This window comes from Nylanderia fulva, unplaced genomic scaffold (genome assembly GCF_048542155.1).
Source record: "Nylanderia fulva isolate GAGA-0341 unplaced genomic scaffold, ASM4854215v1 Scaffold14, whole genome shotgun sequence".
NCBI lineage: Eukaryota > Metazoa > Arthropoda > Insecta > Hymenoptera > Formicidae > Nylanderia > Nylanderia fulva.
The window spans coordinates 3,255,167-3,281,785 of NW_028189622.1; the positions used below are offsets into that span (position 1 = coordinate 3,255,167).

The following is a 26,619-nucleotide window of genomic DNA, read 5'->3' on the forward strand; positions in this document are numbered from 1 at the left end:
AACAACGGGGTAACGGTCATGATATTGCTCTCCAATTTATGATTCGAACTCCTGGAATCTCTTCACGCGGAAAGACACGACGGAAGTTTCCACCGAGGACGATGAGATATCTATTAATAGCCTTGACATCGCACTCTCATCGGTCGAGAACTTTATAAATGTACGCCGGAAACCATGTCGTGTTCACGGCTTGTTTAGACGCTCTGCAAAGTGTGTTTCGCATCGCGGAGCTCCGCGTTGAACGTGGTGGCGCGGCACAATGTCAGAAGCGGAAGACGCCGTCAGAGACGCCTCGCTCATTTCCGTGCGCATCGCTTTATCGACGTTTTCAAGCGCAAAAACAGTTACCTATACTCGCGCCAGCAAACGACACGTCTTGCGACTTCCGCGACGACCTACGCGTACCGTATCGCTTATGCTAAAAATGAGTCGCACGATTTTGATTAATTTCAGTATTTACGTTAACAAAAAATTGCACGTCATTAAAAGTTTTTACAATTTATAAAAATATATTCCAAATTTTTGTATGTAAAAATTTTATACTTTGTTGCAGAGTTTGTGAACATTTTTATTTCTAGTAGTAAAATTAAAAACATCATGTTAAAATTCTTTTGGTATAAAACTTTAATTAACATCAGTGGAAAATCACTGTTTTACTAGTTGTTTAAACAACATTACTTTTTCTATGCTAGTTTAACTAGTAAAACAATATTAATAGAAAAATTATACATTGTAATGTCGATGTTTTAGTTTATTTTTGACAATCTCGAAAAATTAACGTGCAGTATAGAGATAGTTATGAAAGAAGACACACTCTTCGCTAAATATTTGCACACAGTATACCACGATGATATTTTCCTTTCCAATCAACACAACTACTCTCAATCGACAGATGTGAGTGAACTCCACATAGTAAACAGAGGTCGTTATTCATTACTGAAACATCGAGTTAAATCTAGAAAATACACTCGGATATTTAACAGGGATTTCGATATCTTCCAATATTGCCACAATTTTCATGCCTCGTGTGAAGTATCGATTTTAACAGTCCGGTTATTTTTGCGCTGATCCTAATTCTAGTTTCTTATCGTTCAAAAATATCTAAAAACGCCTATACCGTTAAATTAGACTCAAGCAATAATTAAACTACTAATATTAAAATTATCATAACGTTTAAAAAGAAAAAAAGGGAGAGATAGAAAAGGAGGTGAAAAACGAGAATTTTTTATTTTTTTGAACGTTGATTCAAGTAAATTTGAGCTTCGAGAAAAACGCTGATTAATCGTTCGTTTAATCTTATGTCGCCGTTATAAGTGCGACATCTCGCGCATTGGCAATTCTATTAGCCGTGAGTATGCAAAATTTTTTATTCCGTCGCTTTACGATGTGTGCGGCCATATTATTCCTTCGCTTCGCTCGCGTTACGCTCGACGTTATCCTTTTACTTCCTTTCCTTACGCGCTCCTTCGTCGCTTTTTCTTCTCACCACGGAGCGGTGAGTCGTTCACCGCTAGTGCAATTCCCTCTGCGGCGCTAAATGTGTAAGCGATAAAAGTATCTCTGTCGGGAGCAAAAATGCGTCGTTTTATGTACCTTCTGCATTTCCTCAAGGTCCGACTGGTGGATACCCGTAAATTCGTGAAACGTTTTCAGGAAAGACCTTTCCGCCCAAGGAGAGAAATGTCTTTGCCTTCTTCATTCGACGGCGCCGCTTAGAAGCTCGGAAAAAGCAATTGCGAAATTTTTTAAACGGATCAGCGAACATGTTTCATCGTATCAAATTGTGGGATTTTGGAGTAGGCGATTATACATATATAATATCGAGTTACAAAAAATATTACATATTTTTATTTTTGTATTATGCTAAAGGTATAAAATATATCTAAAATGCAAAAATATTAAAAATAATATACATATATAATAATGAAATGAGACTTTTAAACGTATGTTGATTTTTAATCAACATTTCGATTCTCTTTCATGTACAAATTTAGTTTCGGCATGGGACACGTATAGGTATCGATTTTCGTGTCATATGGCTTCGCGGAAAATCGAGTGTCGGTGCGATAACAATTACCGCTAAACGGTGGACGATGAGCGCTCGAACGGGAATACGAAACACGGTCTCGCGCAGCCGCCATCAGTACCTCATTAATAACGTCACTCACTCATGGTACATCGGTGATTTAGCGGGATCGTGCAGGCACACGACAATCCTCTCTTCTCTCCCCTCGGAGATCAACGGCTTTCGCGAAAGAGAGAATAATGACGTACGACGTGAGATCTTAAGCCAGGAGTCTCGCGAAATCGCGATTAACGAGAGCGCTTTCTTCGCGTTGGAGAGAGAACGAAGAAGAAGTCCGCCTATGATAATGATGAAATTAAACTCTGGCACTTATTTATGCATCGCAATTGACGGTAACAGCCAGAATGTCCGTTATTAAGCACCAGCTGGCGAAATTTCTCGCTGGTGAAGCGTGCCTGTGGTGCAATCTTAAGTGGAAAGCAATGCTCTCCCATTACACGGTGGCTTGCGCTTTAATTAATCTTTCACTACTATCGGAAACTTGCAACTAAACCTGAAAGTATCCGCTGCCGCTCGTAAATAAATAAAATGGCTTCCGATAGTTGGTTGCTGACCGCGCAACGTTAGCCATGCTTTTCTTATGTGCGTCAGATCCCGGAAGGATCGTATCAGAAGAGAAATCTATTAGCTATATCTATTGTTGTACAGTAGAATAGAGGAGATATGTCATCGAGGGAGAAATTCCATTCTTTTTTAAATTGTATTTGTCACAATTGAAATTGTATTTTTCGCGAGAGCCGCGATAGGATATATATTTATTAATTGAATCGACATTCTGAAACGAAATCATTATCGAATCAATAAAGACACGCATTTTTCATGTGTATAGATACTTGACGGAATATTTCAAGTATATTCTTTTTCGAGATAAATTTATAAATTTTCCAAATTAATTTGTAACATTTTATTTTTATTATATTTTTCCTCTCTTTTCTCGCGCGTATTCGGAAGTTATTTTACCATTTAGTAATGCTCAAAGTTTAAAAATTGCAGCCATCGGGATCGATTCTGAAAATTTTTCTCTCTCGCGACCGTAATTTACGACAAGTAGCTCTTGCTCTGCTCCGCAATTGTACCCTTCTCAGTTCGCGAAAACGGATTCCCACTTGGCACAGGCGGCCGGAAGCTCGCGCACCGATTATGCAAAACGATCGAACGTAACGATAACAATTAGGTGGAAGTGCTCGGGGATGCTGGTTGGCTCGCGAGCGCGAAGATCGCATTCTCGCTTCCCCCTGCTCTCCTTTTTTACCCTTTCCGCTTCTTTTCTTCGGGGAAGCTTTAGATGCCGCGGGAGGTGATTTCCGGTTTGGCACCGCGCGGTCCTTCGCGCGTATTCGGCGCTCTTTTTGGCCGGGCTTCAGAAAACTCGCGGAAACCGTAAGCTCCGTTTGGCAAGTGAATCAATCACTCGGTATCTCTCGAAGGCCAGGCCTACGCGCGCGCGTTCCAAGCGATTTGTTCGCTGCGGAGATTCCTTCCGGATCTGTGACGTGGCCCGCCGCCAGAATGGACCTTTTCTGATGGCTCCGCGCTCGGCATCCGGAAGATTTATCAGTGCGTTAAGAACCCGACGAACAATAGCCTTAGCACTTTTGGCGACTGATTGTTTATCGCACACGACATAACGTAGCGGATGCTTTTACACTTAAATGCGTTATCCGTCTACTTGCCGATTCTTACCATTGTGTTATTTTATGATAAGCCTCTTAGAAATTTTCTTATTTGCAACTTCCTCTCTTTCTCGCAAGAAGATACGAAATTATACATATAATCTTATAAGAAGTTTATAAAATATTTTTTCGATGGTTTTGTTATTAATAATTCTTTATAGTTTAATGAAAAAATACTTGGGTTTTTTTATATTAATCCGAATTAGATTTATCTGAAAATTAATAGGTCAAGCTTTTATTTCCATTAGCTATTTCATCAAACACAAAAGCATCTCAATTATTCGCTGTACTGATTTGCACATCTCAAACTGTCCGTTAGAGTAGAACCATCCATCGTTTCCGAATACATTCGTACTTGGGCTACTATCGATCCCTTGGAATAATATCCATATCGCTGTCGGAGGAGCGGTCGCGCCATCGGCAGTGTTTACCAGCGAAAACCCTCCAATCAGCGCGAATCCTCCTCTTCCAACATTCGCCGTAGGTCCACTCGATCATGTACGGCAGGATTCAACGACGAGGAGAGATCCTTTCTCCTGCCGTTGTCGCGTGCGATTTTTTTTTACGCCGGGACACATGAGTGAGCGCTCTCTTCGATTTAATTTACATAGTCCAATCTCTCGCGCGTCCTCATCCTTCATGGATTCGAGGCGTCGTCGTCGGGTCCGAGTCCTTGTGTGTAACAACGTTACACTCTCGTAATCATCGGGATCGCACGCGTCTCGTGGAACGCGTTACCGCGGAATTAATCAGCCTCTATCTATATTAGAAGGCATGCCCTGCGGTCAGATTAGAATCCCGATGGATCCGTTACGTGGACGGACAGTGGTGCCCGTTAATGGAGCCCGATCGCGTACCGATCCGCGATTGTCGCTAATTTGCCACATGGAGCGAGGCTCGATCGCTTGCGACCACGAATCATCCTCTGGGTGTCTCTGGGTGCTTTATTGCAGCGAAAAAGCTCATCGATTATACTACATTCTCGCTCCGCAATGGAAATTGTTTTTTTTTTGTTTTTTTTTTGCCTGAAATGTACGTATTACGTTAATAATTTACGCGTAATATTTTTTATAACATATTTTTTTTGCGTCGATTTGACGTATAATTATTTGGATTTATTATTTGATTTTTTTTTCTAACAAATTGTAATGCTTCCTTTCGTGTTTATTCGCGCACGAAATGCGTTATTTACAAGCGATTTAGCAAAGTAATATTTTAATCCGTAAATTGAGTTATAATTTGAAATTTAATTAAAAGAGATGTGTTATGAATAGAGTGGTGAAATTATGTCGGAGGATTGCTTGAGAAAGATTAAAAAGCGTTTGAGGCGCGGACGGAGCTTGTCGGTATAAGGCGAGTGTAATTTTTTTTCTCTGCCGCTTTCTGCGCGTATAAAATAAAAACTATTGGATTTTTAACACTGACACAATATGCGACCGCGACCCGTTTTATCCGCCTACAGATATTATAACACCGAGACCTCGACTTTATAATTTCAGATTTTTATAAGGTTTGTCGTGCACGCCTGACATCTGCGCTCAGCAGAGAAAATGCACGATATTTACTGAGGAAGCAAACATACGAACACGGTGGGGAGAACACGGAAATGCAAAGAGCACTGCAAACAATGTGCTACTTTTCGCTACAAAAAAAGCCAAGAGCGCACTTTTTCGCGAGTTAAATAAATAGTTTTATATAACGTCCGTGTCTCTAAATCTTTTATATTAAAAAAAATTTCCGCTGTCATTATACCAAAAGTTTTTTTTATCAGAAAGTTTATCGTACGACGATTGAATTCAAAAATGTGAGAAGCACAATTTCCAAATCACTTTTCTCGCGTGTTACATAATTTATTTTTTTTTAATCGGCAATTTAATCATAGAAAATATATTGGATATAAAATGTCGCGTTAGTCTTGTCGTTGAAAAGTAAATTTACGTGGACGTAAGTTACGGGGTAAATTATTTTTTCGCCATTTTTTTTTTCACAACCGTACCGTCGACCGGTGGATATCGCCGAGTTTTCAAGAAAGTCAGCTCGACTTTGCTTTTCGCGAGACGCTATTGCGATCACGACGTTTTTAACATTATCGCCCCCGTTTTCCTCGAACGCGACGGTTATTTACCCCGCGGGATATGAGAGCCGAGCTTAACGAGGAACAACGCAATTACGTTCGCGCGCTGTTTGGGATCGCGAATGAACGGAATTGCGTTAGTCGTTGCGGGATAATATAAAAACAAAAGTCGTGTCGCGTTGTGCTTTCACCCCGGCGCGGCATAAAGGTTCCAGCCAACGGTAATAAGAAGCAACGCAGTTTATAACGTATCGACGGTGCGCTTAAAAACAAATGGATTCCCGAGAGCCCCCGTAATGTTTACGGTCGCCGACGGTTACCGTTATCGTCGGTATCGATCGTAACGATTTCTAGTTACCTGCACCTGGCCCAACGCGTTGCGGTGGTCGCGCCCCAAGCAGTCCTTTACGAGGCAAGAAGAGATGCCTCTTGTTTTTCTCATTTAGTCGATATCCGCTCTGCTCAATTTGCTTTAACACAAAGCTCCTCTTTTCCCTCTCTCTCGTATATACTATTGCGGTTTGGAACGAACATCGATAAAAATGATTTAGATCTTCTTGCGCGTATCATATATGTAATTTTGACAAGACAGTACGGCGATGTGTGAGTTTTGATTTCAATTTTATTATTAATAATATAAATATGAATGTTTTCTAAATCGGCCAACAGAGCCAAAGCACGAAAAATTAATTATTCGGAACTGTATCTCTTGGTTTGAGATCACAAAGTTCCATATATAAATTAATCTCGAAACTTACATATGGAGAAATGGGCGCGAAAAATATTTATTTCTGAGTTTATTATTAATACCGCAAATTTTTCGATTTGGAACAAACATCGATAAAAATGATTTAGATCTTATTGCGCGTATCATATATGTAATTTTGACAAGACAGTACGGCGATGTGTGAGTTTTGATTTCAATTTTATTATTAATAATATAAATATGAATGTTTTCTAAATCGGCCAACAGATCCAAAGCACGAAAAATTAATTATTCGGAACTGTATCTCTTGGTTTGGGATCACAAAGTTCCATATATAAATTAATCTCGAAACTTACATATGGAGAAATGGGCGCGAAAAATATTTATTTCTGAGTTTATTATTAATACCGCAAATTTTTCGATTACACCGAGAAATTATGGGAAGTGATTATTCCGTACAAACATCGATCAATTACGGCTTGTGTTGGTTTATCGGAAGACAGTCCTGTCAATCCAAATTAGCGCAGGCGTTGCGGCTCTACTCGGAATTATTGCGCGCGAATTGTGGAACGACACAACCAGTCTATAACTACCGTCGTGCTGAGAGAGTATTACCGAGAGCTTAGCGCGGGATGACATCGAGGATGGGGATTGAAGAGGGAATCGGTGGGAATCGGAGGCAAGGATGAACAGGGTGGGAAGGAAGGGCCAGTCCTGGCCGAGAGAATCACTTCCGTAGCCGTCAGAGACGATCGTGCTGCGAATTCCGCTGCGAAAGATAGATTCCCTCGACGATATACACCCGAATCTCCTCCCGTTTCTCGCTCGTTCCATTTCTCTCTTCTGCTATCCTTCTCTCTCGTCTCCCTACGTGTCCCAGGAACGCCTCTGATCTTTGCCGCTTTGTATACACGGTGCAAGGTCACCTCGGCATCCGCCGACAAGAGAGTTGATATAAACCCGTACACGCCTTTCCTCTGTATGGTATGATTGCTCTCTGCGTGCTCGGCGGCATGCGAAACCTTACCCTTGAAACTTTTCGGCGAAAGGTGGACACTGCTCGTCCCTCGTACACGAATCTGAATGCGACGGATGTGATGGGTTTCGTTGATGTGTTTTGAGACCGAAGGTCTCCCCCGGGAAACGCGAGGAAGGTGACTATACAATTGAACAAACTTGGGGAAATAGGGAATACGGCGAAAGGCGCTTAATAAAATATTACGAAAGAACTTTTTTTTGCGATTTGAATTTGTGGATACATTTCATTTTTCGTTCACTGCTGCCGAGCACTTTATAGTTACATATGTGTTTGCATTAATTTTCCTTCCGTTTACATTCTGATATTGTAACGAAACGCATGATTGGGATTCTCCGTTGACCTAATTACAAAATTACACGAGCAATCGGGCGGATTAATTTATTATTAATGTTTTTTTTTTTTTTCATCGACTGTATTACTGTATTACACAAATTGGGGAAGGTTGAATATTACGGATAAATTGTAGCTATTACATATTACATATATCTGTAAATCGCATTTCAAATATACGCGAATATTATTTTATGCTCTATATTGGATCGTATAGCGTAAGATACGGGGATTAAAAACTTCTATGCACGTGCTCTTTTATAGGGTCATAACGGCACTTGTTCGAAAAAAAAAAAAAACTGAGAAAAAGAAAAAGAACATTCGCGCTCGAAGTATTCGCTCGAGAGAGAAAGACCGTTTAAAATTCTAATTGCAACCGAGCCGAGCCGAGAAAGTAGAAAATTAGCGGTGATAAGGTAAAATAGATGACAGTCGAAGTGTAAAGTGCAACTTTTGCGAAAACTTGGCTCATGCGATGCTTAAGTATTTCGCGGCAATGAAATTGCAAAGCTCTCCTCTTCTTCGAAATGTTCGACAAATCTAGCGCTTCCGGAATTCCGAGAGAAAGCGATGCTTCTTCGCGCTTGGAGTTTACTTGCTCCTCTTTCCAAATTATCGGAATTCCTATGGCGAACTCTCGCGCTATGTTTTTTCACCTTTGATGCGCGACGCACGCAGAGAGTGACGAAGGTACGTTGACGGCGATTGTGGAAGGAAATTTCGCAGCGAAGAGAACTTCACGTATAAGGGAAAAGGAGTTTATCCGGTGACACACGAGGTGACAAATCCTCTTAACCGCTTTACCATCCTGCATTGTTGCGAATCGCATGCATTGTGCGAAGAAAAGCGCGATTCAATTCGTCTCTCTCTCTCTCTCTCTCTAGTAATTATTAAGCTGAATTCTATTAAAAACGTTAGTCGTGTATTGAAAAGAATCTTTCGAGTGTATGAAAAATATACGTCGTTTTTTAAATGTTAATAATTCTGAATATAGATCTGGGTCAAGAGAACTTTAGACAAATGATTTACTTATACATAAATATATGTATATTAATGTCTATTTCTAAAGCAACAATTAATTTTCGAGCGATATAATTACGCCGCGATAACGAGTTTCCTGAACACGTGTCAATTCTATTATAAACCAAGAGTTTATTACGTTGCGTCGCCAAAATATATATACACATACACGCGATGCCGTAAATTCGTTATGTTCACGTTACTCTCGCAACGTTGTTCCTTTGAACCTGGTTCGTATATTTCGCTTAGCGTCCGTTTTCACTTTCTGCCATAGCGACGTGCTCAGATACAGATCGTGGTCTGTTGACATCCATTGATCATGACATGAATAATGAATGGATACACCGCTTGAATAATGCATGCATCAACGTCGAACAACATTCACTCGATAGCGGTGTATAACTAGTCGGGTATACTATTGGGAACGTTGATGAACACGGAGTCCACATTCTCGTTATTGGGCGACGCCATGATATCGCTCCATGATCGCAGGATCATAGATTTTCTAGAGAGATTCTCTGCATTTCGCGCTAAACTAAAATCGTATTATATAGGGTGCCTCAGACCTACCATATCCCACATTAATGGGAGATTCCTGAGGTGGTTTGGAGACAATTTTTCCTCAGCGAAAATGTCCAGGCACTAATTTTCGCGTTACAAACGATTGAAAATAAAAGCTTTTTTGTAAACTAAGCCTTGTAAAAATAAATTATTAACAAAACTATATTTTTTAGTTAATTTCAGGTAAAGTTTAATAGAATTTTAATTTAAGGCTTAGTTACAAAGATACATAATTTCGAAAATTGGAAACATTTAAAAAAATGATGAACTTTCTCGACATTTTCATTCCCGACAAACATTGATTTCGATTATCGAACTGCTTTCATCATTTGATTGCTGAATTTCTGCGCATATCTGCAAAATGTTTGTGATTAACTAAATTAGAATTTATATAAATTCTTTCTCTTTCTTCTCGCCAAATAAATTGCAAGTACATAGCTTAATTATATAATTTTATCGCTTATTTAAAATTGAAATTTTATTCTATCAAATTAAAAATAATAATAAACTATTTTAATATTACTACATTTTACATTATTTATTAATCAAAGTTAAATAATCATAATAAAATAATATAATAATAAACTTGTTTTTGATATTAAATTGTGTTTGAAATCAAGTTTATAAAATTGTTTGTTATGTTGCTATATTGCAATTATTAAAATTTAATCGTCTTTTCATTTTTCTCTCATTTCAGTTTTTTACATTTACTAATAAAATACAGAATTTTATCATGAATTGAATGATAATTGTCATGGTAATGAATTAATAAATTAACGATATCGTTTAATTGCGAGAAAAATAACATATATTATAAGAATGTTTGTGCATTCTTTCGTTATAACGCTGTTTCGCAAAGTTTTACTAGGCTTGTATGCCTCTTCGTAGTTCCGAAGAACTTCAATTTAATAGTTCTCGAGAAATAGGAAGAACTTCGGTTGTCAGCCGGTCTTCTGCGGAATCTGCAGCTTCGCGAAAGCTTTGCGAAGGTTGGTAAAAGTAGAATCGGAGTCCTGTTACCTATGTAAAATATATTTACATATTCTTCCTACTAATACCTTCCTTCTAACTTGCATATTTATATTGCGTGCTGATTAAACAGCATTGCTCAAGTATTAAACAAGAGATATAAAACCGAATTGTTTAATTATTCAGAATGCTTGTTTACAACATCTGTGGAATTAATAATTGTTTGCCCGACTATATAAACCATAACAAAAGCTAAAATTTGTAACGCACATTGCGCACTAATATAACTTTTATATAACACGCGATTACTAATATCTTTTCTTCTCTAACTTTTAAATTATTTTGATTTTGATGTGTTTCATTGCTTTCCTTACATCTTATATTTCTAAAGAGATTACGATTAATATCAACAACAGTTGAAAAGAAAAAAAGAAAAATGAAATTTTCTCCGCAAAATTGAAAGATTAAAAATTATAAGATTACAGTCATTAAGTTGTGCGAGTACAATAGATTTCTCCTGTAAAGAAACTCATTATTCTGGTGTTAAGAAAGAGGTTTGAAAGAACGAAAGAATGTATATGCTTTTATACCGTTAGCCAAAAGAGAACGTTAATGAATCAGCCGTAGAACGTAGTTCATGGCATGCAAACAAGTTGGGCTGTCGGTCACCCTCAACTGTTGGTTGGCTACAGAGGGATTGCGGAACTCGCGGCTACAAGATGAGAAAGCAGGGGCGGAAAGAGAGCTCTTAGCTACGTTAGGTTAGGTAGTTGCAGCTATTTGCGGCTCATCGAGACCATAATTAGTTTTCCTCGTGAAGTCTCGGTCGACCAAGCTCGATAGGCAGGCAGTTTCAGCTGAGGGCGACCGAGCGTGCGGAAAAGGGGTGAAAGGGGGGTTGAGAGGGAGTGCCTGCTCGCGCAGACTGGAAAATGCCCTTCGCAACGACGTTCTTGTCGTGGCTTTATCGAATTCCCAAGGCTGCGCTAACTCGATCAAGCTCCAGCCTTCAGAATATTTACCTCTCGATAAAGCGTGGCAGGGGCACGAAGAAGAGGCGGACGACTAATTTCGTCTGTTGTTCCGCGCCATAAAAGGAGGCCAGAAAATTTAGCCGCCCTTTGAATTCGAGCGGATGTAACGCGTCTCCCTCCATCGGCGGCTAAAGATGGAGAATTTGCGCAGTGCGGAAGATAATACATTGCGTTCATTTTGACGCAGCTTCTACATGTACTTTACTAAGCTTCGAAGAACATTTCTCTCTTTAGAAAGAGCGCTAAACTTTGTGAAGGGTTCGTATATAATTACTACTATTTAATTATATAACTCGACGTGCACAAGTACATTATGCTCTAATTAATTTCCTTGTCCGTTTAGTTAATTAATCGCGGTCCAGCGTGTAAAAGCGATATATGGCGGTAAGAACCTATATTAGTTGAACTCTGGTGATTAACGCGATTTCTTGTGAGAGACGGATTATCATGAAATATTTAAAAATCAGGACACTGATAAAAACTTGATAATAACGAAAACACGATTAAAAGCAGGCGCTGTAAACGGCGCGAGACACTAAACGAAATCACGGTAACTGTCTTTAATGGTAGAAAGACTGACGTCATTATACCGCGTTGTTACAGGTTCCGTGAACGAGGCTGGCGTTTTTGCGTTACGAGGTAGGCAGGAGGGTAGCCGGCGCGCTAGAAAGACCACCACTAGCACAACGAGCACGACACCCAGCTCGACATTGATATCCCTGGCCGACGAAGTGGCGCAGCCCGCTGCTCTTTTGGCCCCCGAGGAGGAGTCATGGTCTACTAGTTCCTCCACCACGACCAATGTTCCGCTATCCTCAGACATGGCCGACACGTCGTCCAATCCGCCTCTGGAGCTCGTGGTGAAGCCTCATAGTAAAGTCATTTTGCCCTGCGAACTGGAAGGAAATTACTCGAGATTATTGCTGCCAGGTGCCAGGTAACGTGCCAGTCTATATTTCATCGAGAATATTATTCACACCGACGTTAATCAATTTTCAAACGATTTATTATCGACGTATATTCAAATTTCGAAGAAACGTTCGATTTGAATGGAAATAAAAATGCGCGAGATAATGTAAATTATATGATTCTTTTTTTCGAAATAATAAATAAATAATTTCTAAATTACGTTTCTATCGCGTTATCTTCGTCATATATGCATGTGTATATGTTAAACAATGATCCTTTGTGTATATCTTAATATCCGGTTTCAGTTTGGTAATAGTAACTTCCGTGTCGAATAACATCACAGCGAAATTATTCCCTCTATGGAAACAAAGTCTCGCGCCGCGATAGTAGTTCAAGTCCCTTCGTTGCCCGAAGATCGGCTGCGACGAAGTTTGTTGCACAAACTGGAGTAATGCGAACGTTGCGCCTCTTGTCAGAAGTTACAGAATACGACCGGCAACGTGGCTGCACGAGGGTAACCCGGTAGACATGATTACGATAGATACGAGAACAGAAATGAGCGGAACCGGGCACCGATACATCGGCGATTCCACGACCGCGGCGTTGCACATAGACAATGTCAGATTAGAGGACGACGGTGTGTGGAGCTGCACGTTAGAGGACGACCAGGGGAAGATCCTCTTTGGCAGACCGGTGAAGCTGGTCGTGCTCGGTAAGTACCTTCCAATCCCTTTCTCAACGCTTAATCCTTTGAAGTCGGATTTTCTATTGACGTGAAGAATTAAAGTTCGCCCGCGCGAATCTTGGAAAATTTTGCGCTGTTTATTTTTCACCCTATATGTATACTCGCTTATCTATATATTAATAAATATTAAATAATATGATGAATGTTATATACATAAATATTATTGTTAGAAGTATAAATATTATCATTATGGTTACTGTATTTATAAATTTATGAATGCTTCATTTGTGGACTATATAGCCGTGTTATATTATTGGAAAAAGAATTTAAAGAGCATGTCATGTACATGTTAAATAAGATATTTGATAAATTTGTAAAGCTATTGGAAGATTTAAAACTGTTGAAGATTTATCTATCAGAAATATCGAATATACAATTTTCTGTATGAAATATTAATAGATTGCTTTATTGATATATTGTGCGATCAATATTACAAACTCGAATACTATTTAAACCTTTTTAATGGCTAAAATATTGTGCTATTTGTAAATTTTATATATCATAATATTTTTTTAGTATAAAATATTATGAAGAGAATTTTTAGATTTTATCTTGACGATTATAAAAAATAACATATTTTTTTAATAATGCAGTTTTATGCCCTTTTTTCCTGAAAAAGCAAAATGTACATGAATTTTTTGGCAAACATGATCCTACCTTGCATAAAGCCTTTCAATTTCGCGCAAATAATTAAATTCGCACAAAATTCTGACTGATGAAGTTTTTTAGGAATGTGCCGGATACATTACAGAAGCGATAATATACGAGAGAAAAATTTTTCTGTAACATATGTAGTCGGAAACGCAGTTTTACTATTCTTAATGTTTTCTATTTTTAAATTTTATATAATTTTTTTCTAAAACCTATGATCGTATTCGATTGAAAATATTATTTTAGAATTTGGTAAATTTTAGAATTTTTGATTATACGAAAATACACCAATACGCAGAGAATATAATTTTATTTTGATATTATATAAAAAGATAAAAAAGTTTTTTATCTACGTTTGTTCGCGTTTTAGACATTTAAAACTGTTTCTTTCTCATGTCTCATTGGTTTTTTTATAGTAGTATTTAATTTATTTATTTTGTATAATATTTGTATAATAAATTTATATAGTATAAAATTTATTACCTTTAATTTCTAATTAGAAAATTTAATTTAAAATTAATATAAATAATTTGAACTTTTTTTTTTATCTTTTTTATATTTATTATTTAAACTCTTCTAATTATATTATTAAATTTCTTAATTTCAATTAAATCTTTTAAAAATCGAGAAAAAACATCCCCTTTTGAATGTGGATTTGATCCTTTATCAAATTCTCGAATTCCATTTAGAATTCAATTTTTTATTATTAGATTAATTTAAAAAATTTTTGATTTTGTATTTATTTGTATAATAACATTAGTAAAGATCGATTAATATTATTTAGCATTATGCAACATAAAGAAATATGTGTCGCGTAGCGTTCGCACAGGCGAAACTTTTATTGCATTTCTTTATCCTAGCTATTTCCAAGTTTAAACACTATAGTAGATAGTGTCACTATTCTTAAGAATCTTCGGCAAGTGGTTCGGGCCACGAATAAATTGCGAGACGAGACGTTCTAAGCTGCTTGAGTCGACAGTAATAGCAGGATTTATGCATATTAATTCGTGCCACTTGGATCCGCCGGTCGCATCGCCATATGAATATGCATTTACCCTAAAAGTTTCCGTTTTACGTCTTCTTTTCTCTCTTTTTTGCCAGACAGAAACGTTCGCTCGTTTTATCGGCTACATTTGTCTCCGCACGTTTTCGCGGCGCATATCGCGAGGCAAAGTAATCGCCAGTTGTTGCGCGAAACGAGCTGCTCTTTGGTATCGTTCGAAAGCTCGACTAAATAAACCTTTGCTTTATACAGTCTTGCTCCGCACTCTTCCTGTTTTTAATATCCAACCACCGTGTAGAGAACGAAAAGAACACGGTCAACTGTTATCTCTCATGAAATGACACGTCCGCTCCAGGCGCGATGTGTATAAGTGTTGTGGAGTGTGTATGAGTGTTGGCAGACTCTTCTCTACGTATGCGTTTTTCTGCATTCTTCTCTGTACGTCGCCTGGTTACTCCGCTTCAGAGCGATGTTTATTTTTCGGTGCCCGCGCGAAAATTTTGCACTGACAGCGATCTTTACCGACGGTGTATATTCGCAGCTTTGTGCTTAGCGTGACACTTGTAAATGTTAATGGAGCTGGAGATTATTTACCTTATTCGCGTAAGATTCATCATTTTAATATAAATCTTGCGAAAGATTCCCTTTTCAAACTAAGAAGTAGAATAGACGAAGAGACATAAAGACGGACTTTTTAATTTCTTCTCTGTATCTGAAAAAATACAAACTCTTATGAAAGCGATAAAAGTGACAAAGATTTTTTAGCAAGATTCATTTAATATTTACTTACGATCAAATGTATTTATAAGCTTAATTCGCATATAATGAATTCATAAATAAACGCTATCGTTGATGTAATATCGAAAAGTGGATTTTGACTGCTTCCAAAATAAATTCTTGAAACGTAAGCAATTACTTTCGTTTACTTCTCGGCACTCCGAGTTATTTCACGTATTTCAATGAACTGTACCGACTTTATAAATCTTCAGATATATCTTCTCTATTGTGCCTTTCGCAAACCGGTCGAGTAAATACGAAAGAAGAACGCTAAAAGTTGCCTGCTGCATGAAATATAGCACCGAAAACCGCGGTGCACGATAAGACGTTGAGTACACTTAACGTCTATCCTAGCGAAGTCGAGAAAAATAAATCAACTCGGGTGTTCCAATCCGGAAGCGCGCGTCCAGCACGCCAATGCGGCCAAAGTAAGCTTTCATTGAAATGCAATGGTGCTTGTGTTTCTTTATATATTTTGTTTTGCACACTATGCCGTGCCATACCGTGTTCTCTGCGAATCGCGAGATATCTATGAAAGATACATATCGCAGTTGTTTATTCGGTTATGTTAATATATGCGAGAATTGTGCAACATATATATATATATATATATATCCATCCAATATATACGAGCTCGTAAAGAGAGCAAGCAACCTTAGATTTTTAGTTTAATTAAAATTTTATATTTAATTTTTGTCATTTGTATATTATACATATCCATTCATTATAAATTCGGCAACATTCGATCTGTTCATTCGAAGGATGTTAATGATTTAATTATAATTTATATAATTAGGAAAAGAGATCCGCAGTTAAATAACAAATAATAATTAATGATGTGTATTTAATTTGTGTTGTTCTAATAATGCCAGAATATTTGTTGAATAGTATATATACATATTTGCACCGGCTTTTAAAAGCTCTATTGAATATCAGAAAATTTGCGATAAATTTAATGGCGGTTGTAGTGTCGATGTAACGCCTTTTGACAATAATTTCATAATGCATGCGGCATGTGTTTATGGTTATCATGTCTCTCTCCGGTTATCGGACTTAGCTTTAACTACGTAACGCATACCGCACGTCGCCTGTAACATAAAGCCACGATGAGAGAAAATATACAAATTTAGTTTGTGACATGGAAATTTCAGTCATATTCCGATATTTTTGTGTTTATTATTCAATTATGAATGTAACGCATTCTCCACGTTCTTGATCGATTTAAAATTACGTATTTCTGCAGAACTAACATTGTGAAATATATTGGCAGGCTCATCAAAATTTTGCAAATTAGTGTGGCTAATTCAAAATGTATAACATTAAATGGATAAAGACTATTAAAACATATGATAGAAAGAATAAATAGCAATATAATAGATAATGTGAATATATTTTTAATAGAACAAAATTAAAAATGTATAATTAAAAAAATTTTATTATATAGTCAATAGTGATTTATAAAAGTTATGATTGAATCGAACATATTTCACAATAGATTTCAATACTGTTGCATGTCTCAAATTTCAAAAATATATGTTAATTCGAAATTTAAAGCTAAATGATATGTGGAAAAGTTTTTTTAACGATAACATCATGTTTTCCGCGAAATGATCACTTCTACGTTCTACCGAAAACTCAGTCGTCCCATCGTGTAGGTAAAATGCGCAGGAAAAGCGAGGAAGGCTTTCGTCTTCCGGGTGAACGTACGTCTGCGGTTGATAGGGATAAATTTGCCTAGCGCTCCCCGGGTGCTCGACACCGAATCCGTGAGGGAGAAAAAGTTGAGAATAATGTACGTTTTATGCGGTTGCTAGGTTCTCTGTATTTTATTCGACAAATAGACAAGAATGTTAAGGCGCTCACCTTAACCCACGCGTTGGCCGCAGGCTGCGGCCTCCTCAAAATATATCTTCGAGTCATCCACCTTTGCATCTTTCTCTCCTCTCGCATTTTCGTGATATTAGTTTTCTCAATTTCTCATTATTTTTCTCTGCATGCAATCCTTCTATTTTATTCTTTCTTATTTTATTTAAATACTTTTTCTTTATATATTTTACACACAATTATATTTTATATAATTTATTTATAATTATTGTCTATGTATATTTATTCTTGTACTAAGAATTCGTACTTGCACATCAGAAGAATAAATGTAGACTTTTCTGTAGCCTGTCTTTTCTCTTTTTTTTATTATTTTTTCTCATCTCTTTTTTCTTTTCTCCTAGAGGAAATTCAATTTACTACCATCTTTTCGCACGTCTGCGCGGAAAGATGACATTTAGCAGTTTACTAGTACTTGTAATCGTTATCACTCGATCTTTTCGATTTTTCACCTAATTCACCATCATTACTTTCAACCTTCGTAGTTTCTATTTTTCCGTCCCTTTCTTTCGATCGCTGTCTTTAGCTTCTTTTTGCTTTTTATTTCGTACTCTTTCTCTTTTTCTTTTTTCCTGCGAGCTACCACTCTATAAAGTTGACAAGATCGGTATAAGGTACAGAGAAATCCTGTTGTCTGCGCGAACAGAGGGCATTCCACTGTCTGACCAATATCGAACTACTCTCCTTTTGGCTGACTATACGCGTGCCTTTCTACTGTTGCCGACCAATAGCGGAACTGCATCGGTATACATATATAGAGCTACGTCAACGAAATTCGTGTCATTCCGTTCGCTCGTATCGCCTTTCGATTGCGCTCGACGTAGTGGCGCTTTTTGATTCATGTACATATCGATACCGTTGCTGCTTCAAGCATGTTTGACCTCGATGCTATTCGAGGAAATTGAGATTCTTATCTCAATGTTTTTTTATGATTTTTTCTTCAAGAAATTATGATCCTTAAACAAAAATATTAGAGTTTATTCGCGGAAATTCTTGCCATTATATACGCGAATTAATTTATTGTTTTAAATAAAAAATGGATATGAATGTATGTATGGTAAATTTATACAAATTAATGTCATGTAGTAAAATAATTATTTTATATAAATATACGATTTTCATAAATTTTTTATAAACATATTACTAATACGTGAGTGAACATATCAAGGCAGGAATATATTATTTAAAGATTAAAGAATATTATTAATATTATTTCGACTCTTTTTAAGAAAAATATATTGAATATGTTAAAAGAATGACAAATATAAAAGTAACTAAAAAGTATTCGAAGGGAGACGACAAAATATATTTCCAATTAAATATATTTTTACGCTGTCGTGGCAATTTGCCGTTTCCGTGAAGGCAATTATCGTGCTCATTTTCTTTACAATAGCGTGTTCGAAAGTCGAAAGTACAGTTAACTCATAAAGCGGACCGCTTTTCTTTCTTTCTTTTTTTTTTTTTTTTTTTTTTTTTTTTGCGCACGCGGTGTTCATTTTGCTGCCACGCGCTGCCACGACAAAAGGAAGAGTTTACGCTCGTTGTTTCTATCATTGTCGTCGTTCAAAGAAACGGAAACGCCGCAGAAAGCGCGAGCGAAACGGATGGAGCGGAGGACGTTTACACAGGGTGTTCATAATGGCGCTGAGAGCATAATAGCGAGGCAGGTGCGTGTAAAACACGACATACCGCGCGTATGGCTGTGTGTAAATTTGGAGAACGCGCGCGCGGATTATCTCTTCCCGATTAAAAAGAAATAATGTCGCTGATGACGCAGCTCTGTCACTTTGTTCCTCGTGTACGCAAACGAGAACTGTTATGAGGTATTTTTGTCGCTTTTGACGATCTGTCGATGCCGGGCGCTGACGCGATTTATTTCGCGACTTTGTCAGCACAGATCGGAACGATTAATTAATTTTCGGTGATTCAAATGTAATTGTCGGACATTGCAAGTACTCAGAGTCATTACATAAAATCAGTAATGCGCTGTAGCAAACGAAGATAATTGAATCGACCGATGCCGCGTGCTGTGCTAAAGTACTCTCATTGAATCCATTATACTGTTTGTGATTTATTATATGTCATTTATGATTGATGAGAAGTAATTGACGACAATACGGCGTTCGGAAAATGCGTCAATTAAAACTCATTTTATGATTCTGTTCTGTTTCCACTTTACCGTGTGAATGATGAAGTGGAATCGTGTAACAAATATGTTGTCGCGATTGTTATGTTATAGTTGCTATTATTTCGACGGATTTTGAGCGACACAAATGAATGAAATATCACTTGTTATCAAGAAATTATTTGATTTTATGCAAATGGGGGAGGGGGAAAGGAAATTTTTATATTAAAACTTGTTTTTGTGTTACGTGCATAATAAAACAAGTCCTGATTGATTAAATATTCTTATTACATTATTTATATCATTGATTTTTATGCTTTCATGGATGTTTATTACAATTAATTCGTTAATGTGTAATATATTTTGATTATACGCAAAAATTTATTTTCTTATTTTACATTATTTTCCGCGCATATCGTTTATTTTGTAATATTTCAATATTTTATAATTATTAAACAAATGTTTGATTTGCAATTATTTTCGTCATAAAATTGCTATTAAAATTACCGTGTTAAAATGAAATTGTGTAAATACATACCACAAAAATATACAGCATCGCTAGTATCTGAATAATAGCCAAGAATAATTCCATTTATATAATATATCGAATTTATAATTTAATCGAACGAATTTACCGGTCTGTGAACAAGCCCAAAACTTGCGATGCAAATTCTATTCGCAAATAATTCGCTATGCCGAATTACGTGCCACAGAAACCGCGCCTTTATGCTCAAGTGCAACGTTAATATATTCCCTCCGTATATGGGTGCTGGCAGAGTCTGTGCGCGACATGTGAATCATACACTTAGACAATCATTGTTCCAGACCAGTGGAACAAGGGGACAATGAGATCGAGGCATTAGCGCAGGTGAAGTAAATTAGCGCATCAAAGCCCGGCACCAGACTACTACATTGTCCAGTGATTATTGACGCGAGTTGAGTATTGGCCACTAACTACCCATTGAGTAGCTGAAGGTTGCCTCGTAATTAATGGAACAGTCAATGGGGCAATTTCCCTGAACTGCCGTTCTATTGTGATATCATTTTTACTTATTTTGTGTTACTTTTTGTCATTCAAATTGCCGGAGCCAAAAGCGCAAGTTCGACTATAATTACACATTATTTGGATCGTTTTGAAAATGGTGGTCTAATTATCAAGATTTTGTTAAAATACAATGCGTATATTATGCATTATATCTATAATTCATTAAATTTCGTAATTAATACAATTTTGCTGCCGCATTGTTTTAATTATGCCATATGATTACCATATAATATTTATAAAAAGTGAACAAGTAACAAATGACATAATGCATCTTATTCACAACATTATTTTATTGGTGACTTTTTATGAATTCTGTTAGGTATTTTTTAACTATATTATATAGTTATAAATATAATATCATTTTACTATATTATAGCAATTTCTCATTTTGATAACAAGATTTACAAAGGCGTGTGTTCTTGCAAAATAACAGATTGATCGGTTTAAATTATATACACATTATGCGCTGGATAATTGCTCATTTATCTCGAAAGATCGGTTTACAATCGCGTGTATATAGATATATAGTCAATGTATCCGAAGATCAGCGCGGTGTTATGTGTCTTGTGATTTATGTAATGTAAAAGAGCAGCCACGTGTTATTCGTGTAATTAAGTTGGTCACTGATTTGGCGCTGCTCTGGCTCCAGTGACGTTTCGCATTTTCGATGACAGCATTCCCAAGTTTGAATTTCAAATGTAATTAATGCCAAATTAAATCCTATGCTAATTTTCTCGTTCATTTTATATACGTACAACGGGCGTAATGCTGGATTTCAATATTTTACACGCGATATCGGCTTCTTTCGCACATTGATTTCAGCAACATTAAAATAGAAATTAATTATTAACGTCCGCATGAGCGAATACTAAAATATAATTGTATCATTTTTTTTAATACGAAATATTTTATCTTTTTCGAGTCATTGCTTTTTTCGCGTATTTTATGATTATGCTTCTTTTACGTTTTATCTCAAATTTATTATCATGCGAAATAATGATTTAAAATGCGATCACATAAATATAAGATGAAATCATATAAGCGATAAAACATTCATAGAATATAAAATATACATAAAAAATGAAGATATAAAATCTCTCAAAAGCTATCTTCTATACTTACCGATAACACAGTTCTTCTTTTTCAAGATGGTTTTCATTCATTTCTCGCTTTTCTTCTCTTTACTTTGCTCTTTTTATTTTTCTCTCTCCTCTCTCTTTCTCTCTCTCGCCCTCTCCATCTCTATCGAACATATGCGAGTGTGTGCATGACGTAGATGTGTCGGTAGTCCGTATTGAAGTGGAGTGGCGAGTCAATAACCCCGAGCTTCCGAGCGACGGTGCACTCGAAGGGCTGTCAGTCGAACCGAAAGCTCTCCTGGCTTTACGACGTTATCGTCCGTGTGCATTTAGCGTCGGTCAGCGATATGCGACGGCCACTGTTTCCGGTGTTAAAGAAAGTGCACTTTGGCCCGTGCTACGCGCTAGTTGCCACGAGCGCGACGCGATTAACGATCTGCGATGAAAAGCGCCTCTCTGTCGGTGAAACGCTTGTTGAGCAAGCGCTTTTCCTTCCAGCGCACGATTAGATCTCTCTTTCTGTGTCAGATCGTATTATTTTTACATTTCTAGGCAGTCGTTCGATTGGTCACTATCAAACTTTGAAAATCAATGGTTTAGTTGTTCGCCCGCACGCAATTTTTGATAATTTATCAATTTTAAGTTTGATTTTTAATCACAATCCTTTTCGTCTCTATTTAATTTTGAATTTACTATTTTAAAGGAAAAAGAAGAAATTTTTACACGTACATAGTAATTATATTATGGCATGCTCTTAATATTATTTTATGATTTGTAGTTATGCTGCGTATAAATAATTATTTTTCTTTATTTTTGAATTGTACTAAATCTAAGAAATAAGATTCAGTATGCCAATGTTATATTAGATTTTGTAACGTTGCGAGTCAAATATCGAATTTATCGAGACGTGAAATAATGCCTTTAGATCTTTTGAGCTCTCTGTGTTTCACTGCATCCGAAAATAAATTGATTTATACTGACTCTTCGTTGACCCGCTTGACTCCGACAGTACTTAATTAATTGCTCGCGCACTGTGCGTCCGTTTTCATGGCGATTCTGTAACCGGGCTTGCGCCGCAATACACATACCATTGTTCTGTTTTCTGGCCTGCTAGGAACGCGATAATTAGTTGGCTAGCTCTGGTCGTTCGCCTGATGCTTGTTCAGTTGCCGTGCAAACAGCTGCGGAACAATCTCTGGTGTTCGATGGGATTTAATGATGAAGCAAGACCGCAATCCCATTCGTGATCTCTCGGTCATATGGGCGCATATTTGTTTCACGATGTGATGGTAACACGGTCAAGTTAATCTGCGCTCTCCAGCTAACAGTCTTCTTTTCTGACAAACGAAAGATTAATTTTTTGGGATGTTAAAGCAAAATGGAACGTTCAAAAAAGATTAATTTTAAATAAGTATTGTGAATTGCATATAACATTTTCTTTGATGATATATTTAAAATGACTTACACACGATCGTATGTAGTTGTACGTAATCGTGTATAAAAATAATAAAACATTTCGCGATAAATCATATAAGTATCTTTTAATATATTCTCGTATTCGATAGAAATTGTTTAAAAGATTGAAAGAGAAAGAAGCATCGTTAAATTATATCTTTGCTAGTTTCCTAGTTTAATTTTAAAGAGCAAGAAATCTTTTCTATCGTTTTTGCAATGCTTAGTGTTCAATGTCCGTGCTTATACGAATCATTTCTATGTAAGAGCTAACACTTTATAGCTTGATAGCGGAGCTCAGTGGTGATGTTCATTTTATACGATGAATCCAACACAATGGTTATCAGTTTTTTTCGCTTTTTTCTTAAGGCTTATAAGATTACTTCATATTGAAAGCAATATATCGGTGGTGTATTTTGCTTAAAAAAAAATTCTCATAATTACACACATACGCATATGCACACTTGTTAAAGCTTGCTATGTAAAATATATATATATATGAAATTGTGTATAGCTCTCACTAATCAATGTAAAGGAAATTTAAAATGAGAAACGTTTAATTACCATGTTAAATAACTCATCAATTAAACCGTATAAATGTTCGCAGTGCAAAAATCGAGTGGGAATTTTATCCTTTCAATTGAGATTTATGCGGTATATTTTATTGGAAAAGCTTTATGTTTCTTCTGGAAAATATTTCGTTCAAATATCAACTTACGTTGATTTAAGGATACTTACGTTTTAAATTTTACATTTGATGTACGTTTTTACGGTCATATTTTATAGTTTGCCGAATAACACAGATACTTTCCGTTTAACTTTATATATTTCATGCGAAAAAAATATTGTTAATATTTAAAAGATGATGCGTATATGTGTGTAATGAAAACTCTTGAAAACTTTTTCCTCCAGAGAATTGGAGCGTAGCTTAAAGAGGGTGCCTATGTAGGTGAGAGCGTATTGAAAGTCGAGAAACCAATACAAGCGACATAGATCCAAAGCTATCTCTGATATTGAGTATCTATTCAATCGGTCCCGACGGATCTGATTTCCGTTTATTACCACGTTGCACGAGCAGTCTCACATCTTCAGTTAAGCGAAAAATCGGCATGGATATGAAAGTAAAAACAATTTTGCGGTTGCATTTCATTTGAGAATTTGATGTATGTTTATTAATATATTAATCCGCAAACAAATTGACTTTCAAATTTAGTTTTTGTCGCTTTTTCTCTCAAATAAAACATTAAAAATAGGGTCCAAGTTTATCGAGAGAGATATAATCTCTTATGTAAAGTGTGCTTAGAATATATAACCTAATCGCATTTATATTAATAATTGAAATATACCATGGATTACCTTCATGAGTGCACACTAATATTGTTAGAAGAGATTGAATTAAATATGATCCTTTTAATTACACTGATAAGTTTAATCAGCTATAAAGAGTAAGCTTTCTCTATTCTCTATTATGACAGAAATAAATTGCATTAATATTTAATAAGAACTTGATAAGTGTTTTTCTCTTGATATCTACATAAGAATTAATAAGAAGATATTATTTGCAAATCAAGGTATACGTAGATTTATTTTTATTTTTATGAGAAATAATTTTATCATGCCTGCAATTAATTATTTTTCTATCTTCTATTACATTATGCTTTATTATGAAATGCAAAAGTTCGTTTTTAAATTAGAAAAATATTATTAATTTTATTATATTTTATGATTTAATTTATAAATTGAGTTTCTATGTCTTTTTTCTAATTCATAGTAATTAAATAAAAATGTTTTATTTATACATTTAATTTTTTATCGTCAAAAATCATATGTATATCTCTAAAAATATAATTTAATTGCAATATACAGACACACAATCATCATTATTTATGACTATGACAAATAAACAAAAAACTATTGATTGAGCAACACACAGAATTATTTAAAAAGCATTAATTTTGAAATATCTGTCATGATGCCATTGAGTTATTACATATGTGCGCGAGCCGCGGAAATTATGACATAAATCATTTTATCTTCAAACTGCCGCACGCATCTCCCTTCTCTTTTTCCTTTTCAATACACGCAACCAATTGTCAATTTTTTTTCAACGTCATAAAGCTTGCGTCCCATCAATAAGATTGCTTTTAAACAGATTTGCCAGCGGCGAGCGATGGACGGAACGTAGATGATAAATATAAAATGGCGCCGCGGGGATAAGGGAATGTGCCTAAAGCACTGAAAAATTGGCATCACTCAAGTCGAGATAACGAGCGATCTCTGCGAAGTATATGGGAGATCATATATGTATAACATCGGTCGTTAAGAGATTTCGTCCTTCCACCCTTCTGTTTTGATCCTCTCGTACGCTTTTTTCGTCGTTGATTCGTCTTACGGCCTTTCGTATATATTTTTTGTAATTTTACATATTCCGCATTCTCTTCATTTTAATAGGCACCTGATAAATTAGCAAATCAGTCACCTGCAAAGTATTGCTGATTAAAACGTGTGATGAATGTTTCTGAATGTTGGTTGTTATCCTGTTTCTTTCATGTTGATGTGTTGTGTTTTTGTGGCTGACAATAAGAGAAAAAAAGAGAGAGGAAATTGAGAGAAAGAGAGTAAAGAACCGAGAGGAAAAAGAGAGCAAATCTATAATTCATTTTTAAGACGAGAATATTGATGACTAATATGGTAATGAAAAAAAGATAAAGATAAGTTCACAAATTTTATCAGAACAAAGGCACAAATAAAAAGAAAATATAAATATATAAATATAATAAAATATAATTTGTTGATTATTTTAAATGCGTAAGTGCCTTTGACATGTAAGATTAAATTATAATATTGAAGAAGATATTTTTCCTGGTCATATGAAAAAGTCATTCGTCAGTATTCTCGTTCTTTCATTAATACAAGTAAAAGAAGATGTACAAGTATAAGAAGATGTGCCCTCTTAGGCGATAGGTATTGACAGCGAGAAGTAGTCTAGTCTTCTTTTTTTATATTAAGAGTCGATATTCAGTCAAGACTTTATTAACTTTCCGGTTGAATCCACACGCAAACTATTTTTCTGTATCTGAGGTGCTGCACGGATAAGATAAAACTCCAGGTGGGATAAAACCACTTTCAATTTTCCCTTAATACCGAGGATAGAGTCTCGTGTATCTCGAGTTACAGGCAAAGGCGGGTGTGATTGCCACTGGAGAGCCTCAGTAGTAAAGGAAAACCATTTCGCGCCCCACTTGTCTCACTGCTTTTCTCCTTGCTTAAGATAGACCGTTTTGCGTCTCGTTAGCGCATCCTGTTTCTTTTATGGAAATATTTTATTTTATGCTACGATGAATAACTATTCGCTCTATCTATTCGTATCAGTAAATTTTTAATATTACGTACGCTGTTTTTTCTTTCTTTATATCAGATCAATGCTTTTATACATTTTTAATATATATTATGACATTTA

General features: G+C 36.2%; 1 protein-coding gene across 9 annotated transcripts in view; it reads left to right on the forward strand.

Annotated features, from left to right (window-relative positions):
* The window catches only part of tei (irregular chiasm C-roughest protein teiresias), a 325,060-nt gene that overhangs the window by 177,585 nt on the left and 120,856 nt on the right, over positions 1 to 26,619 (forward strand). For 8 of the 9 annotated variants that reach the window (XM_085480183.1, XM_085480181.1, XM_029300679.2 and 5 more), the window contains exons 4-5: positions 12,096 to 12,429; positions 12,878 to 13,113. In XM_085480183.1, coding sequence (XP_085336309.1) covers positions 12,096 to 12,429; positions 12,878 to 13,113 — 570 coding nt within the window. The remainder of the gene's footprint in view (positions 1 to 12,095; positions 12,430 to 12,877; positions 13,114 to 26,619) is intronic. The other variant, XM_085480187.1, reaches the window with a different exon arrangement.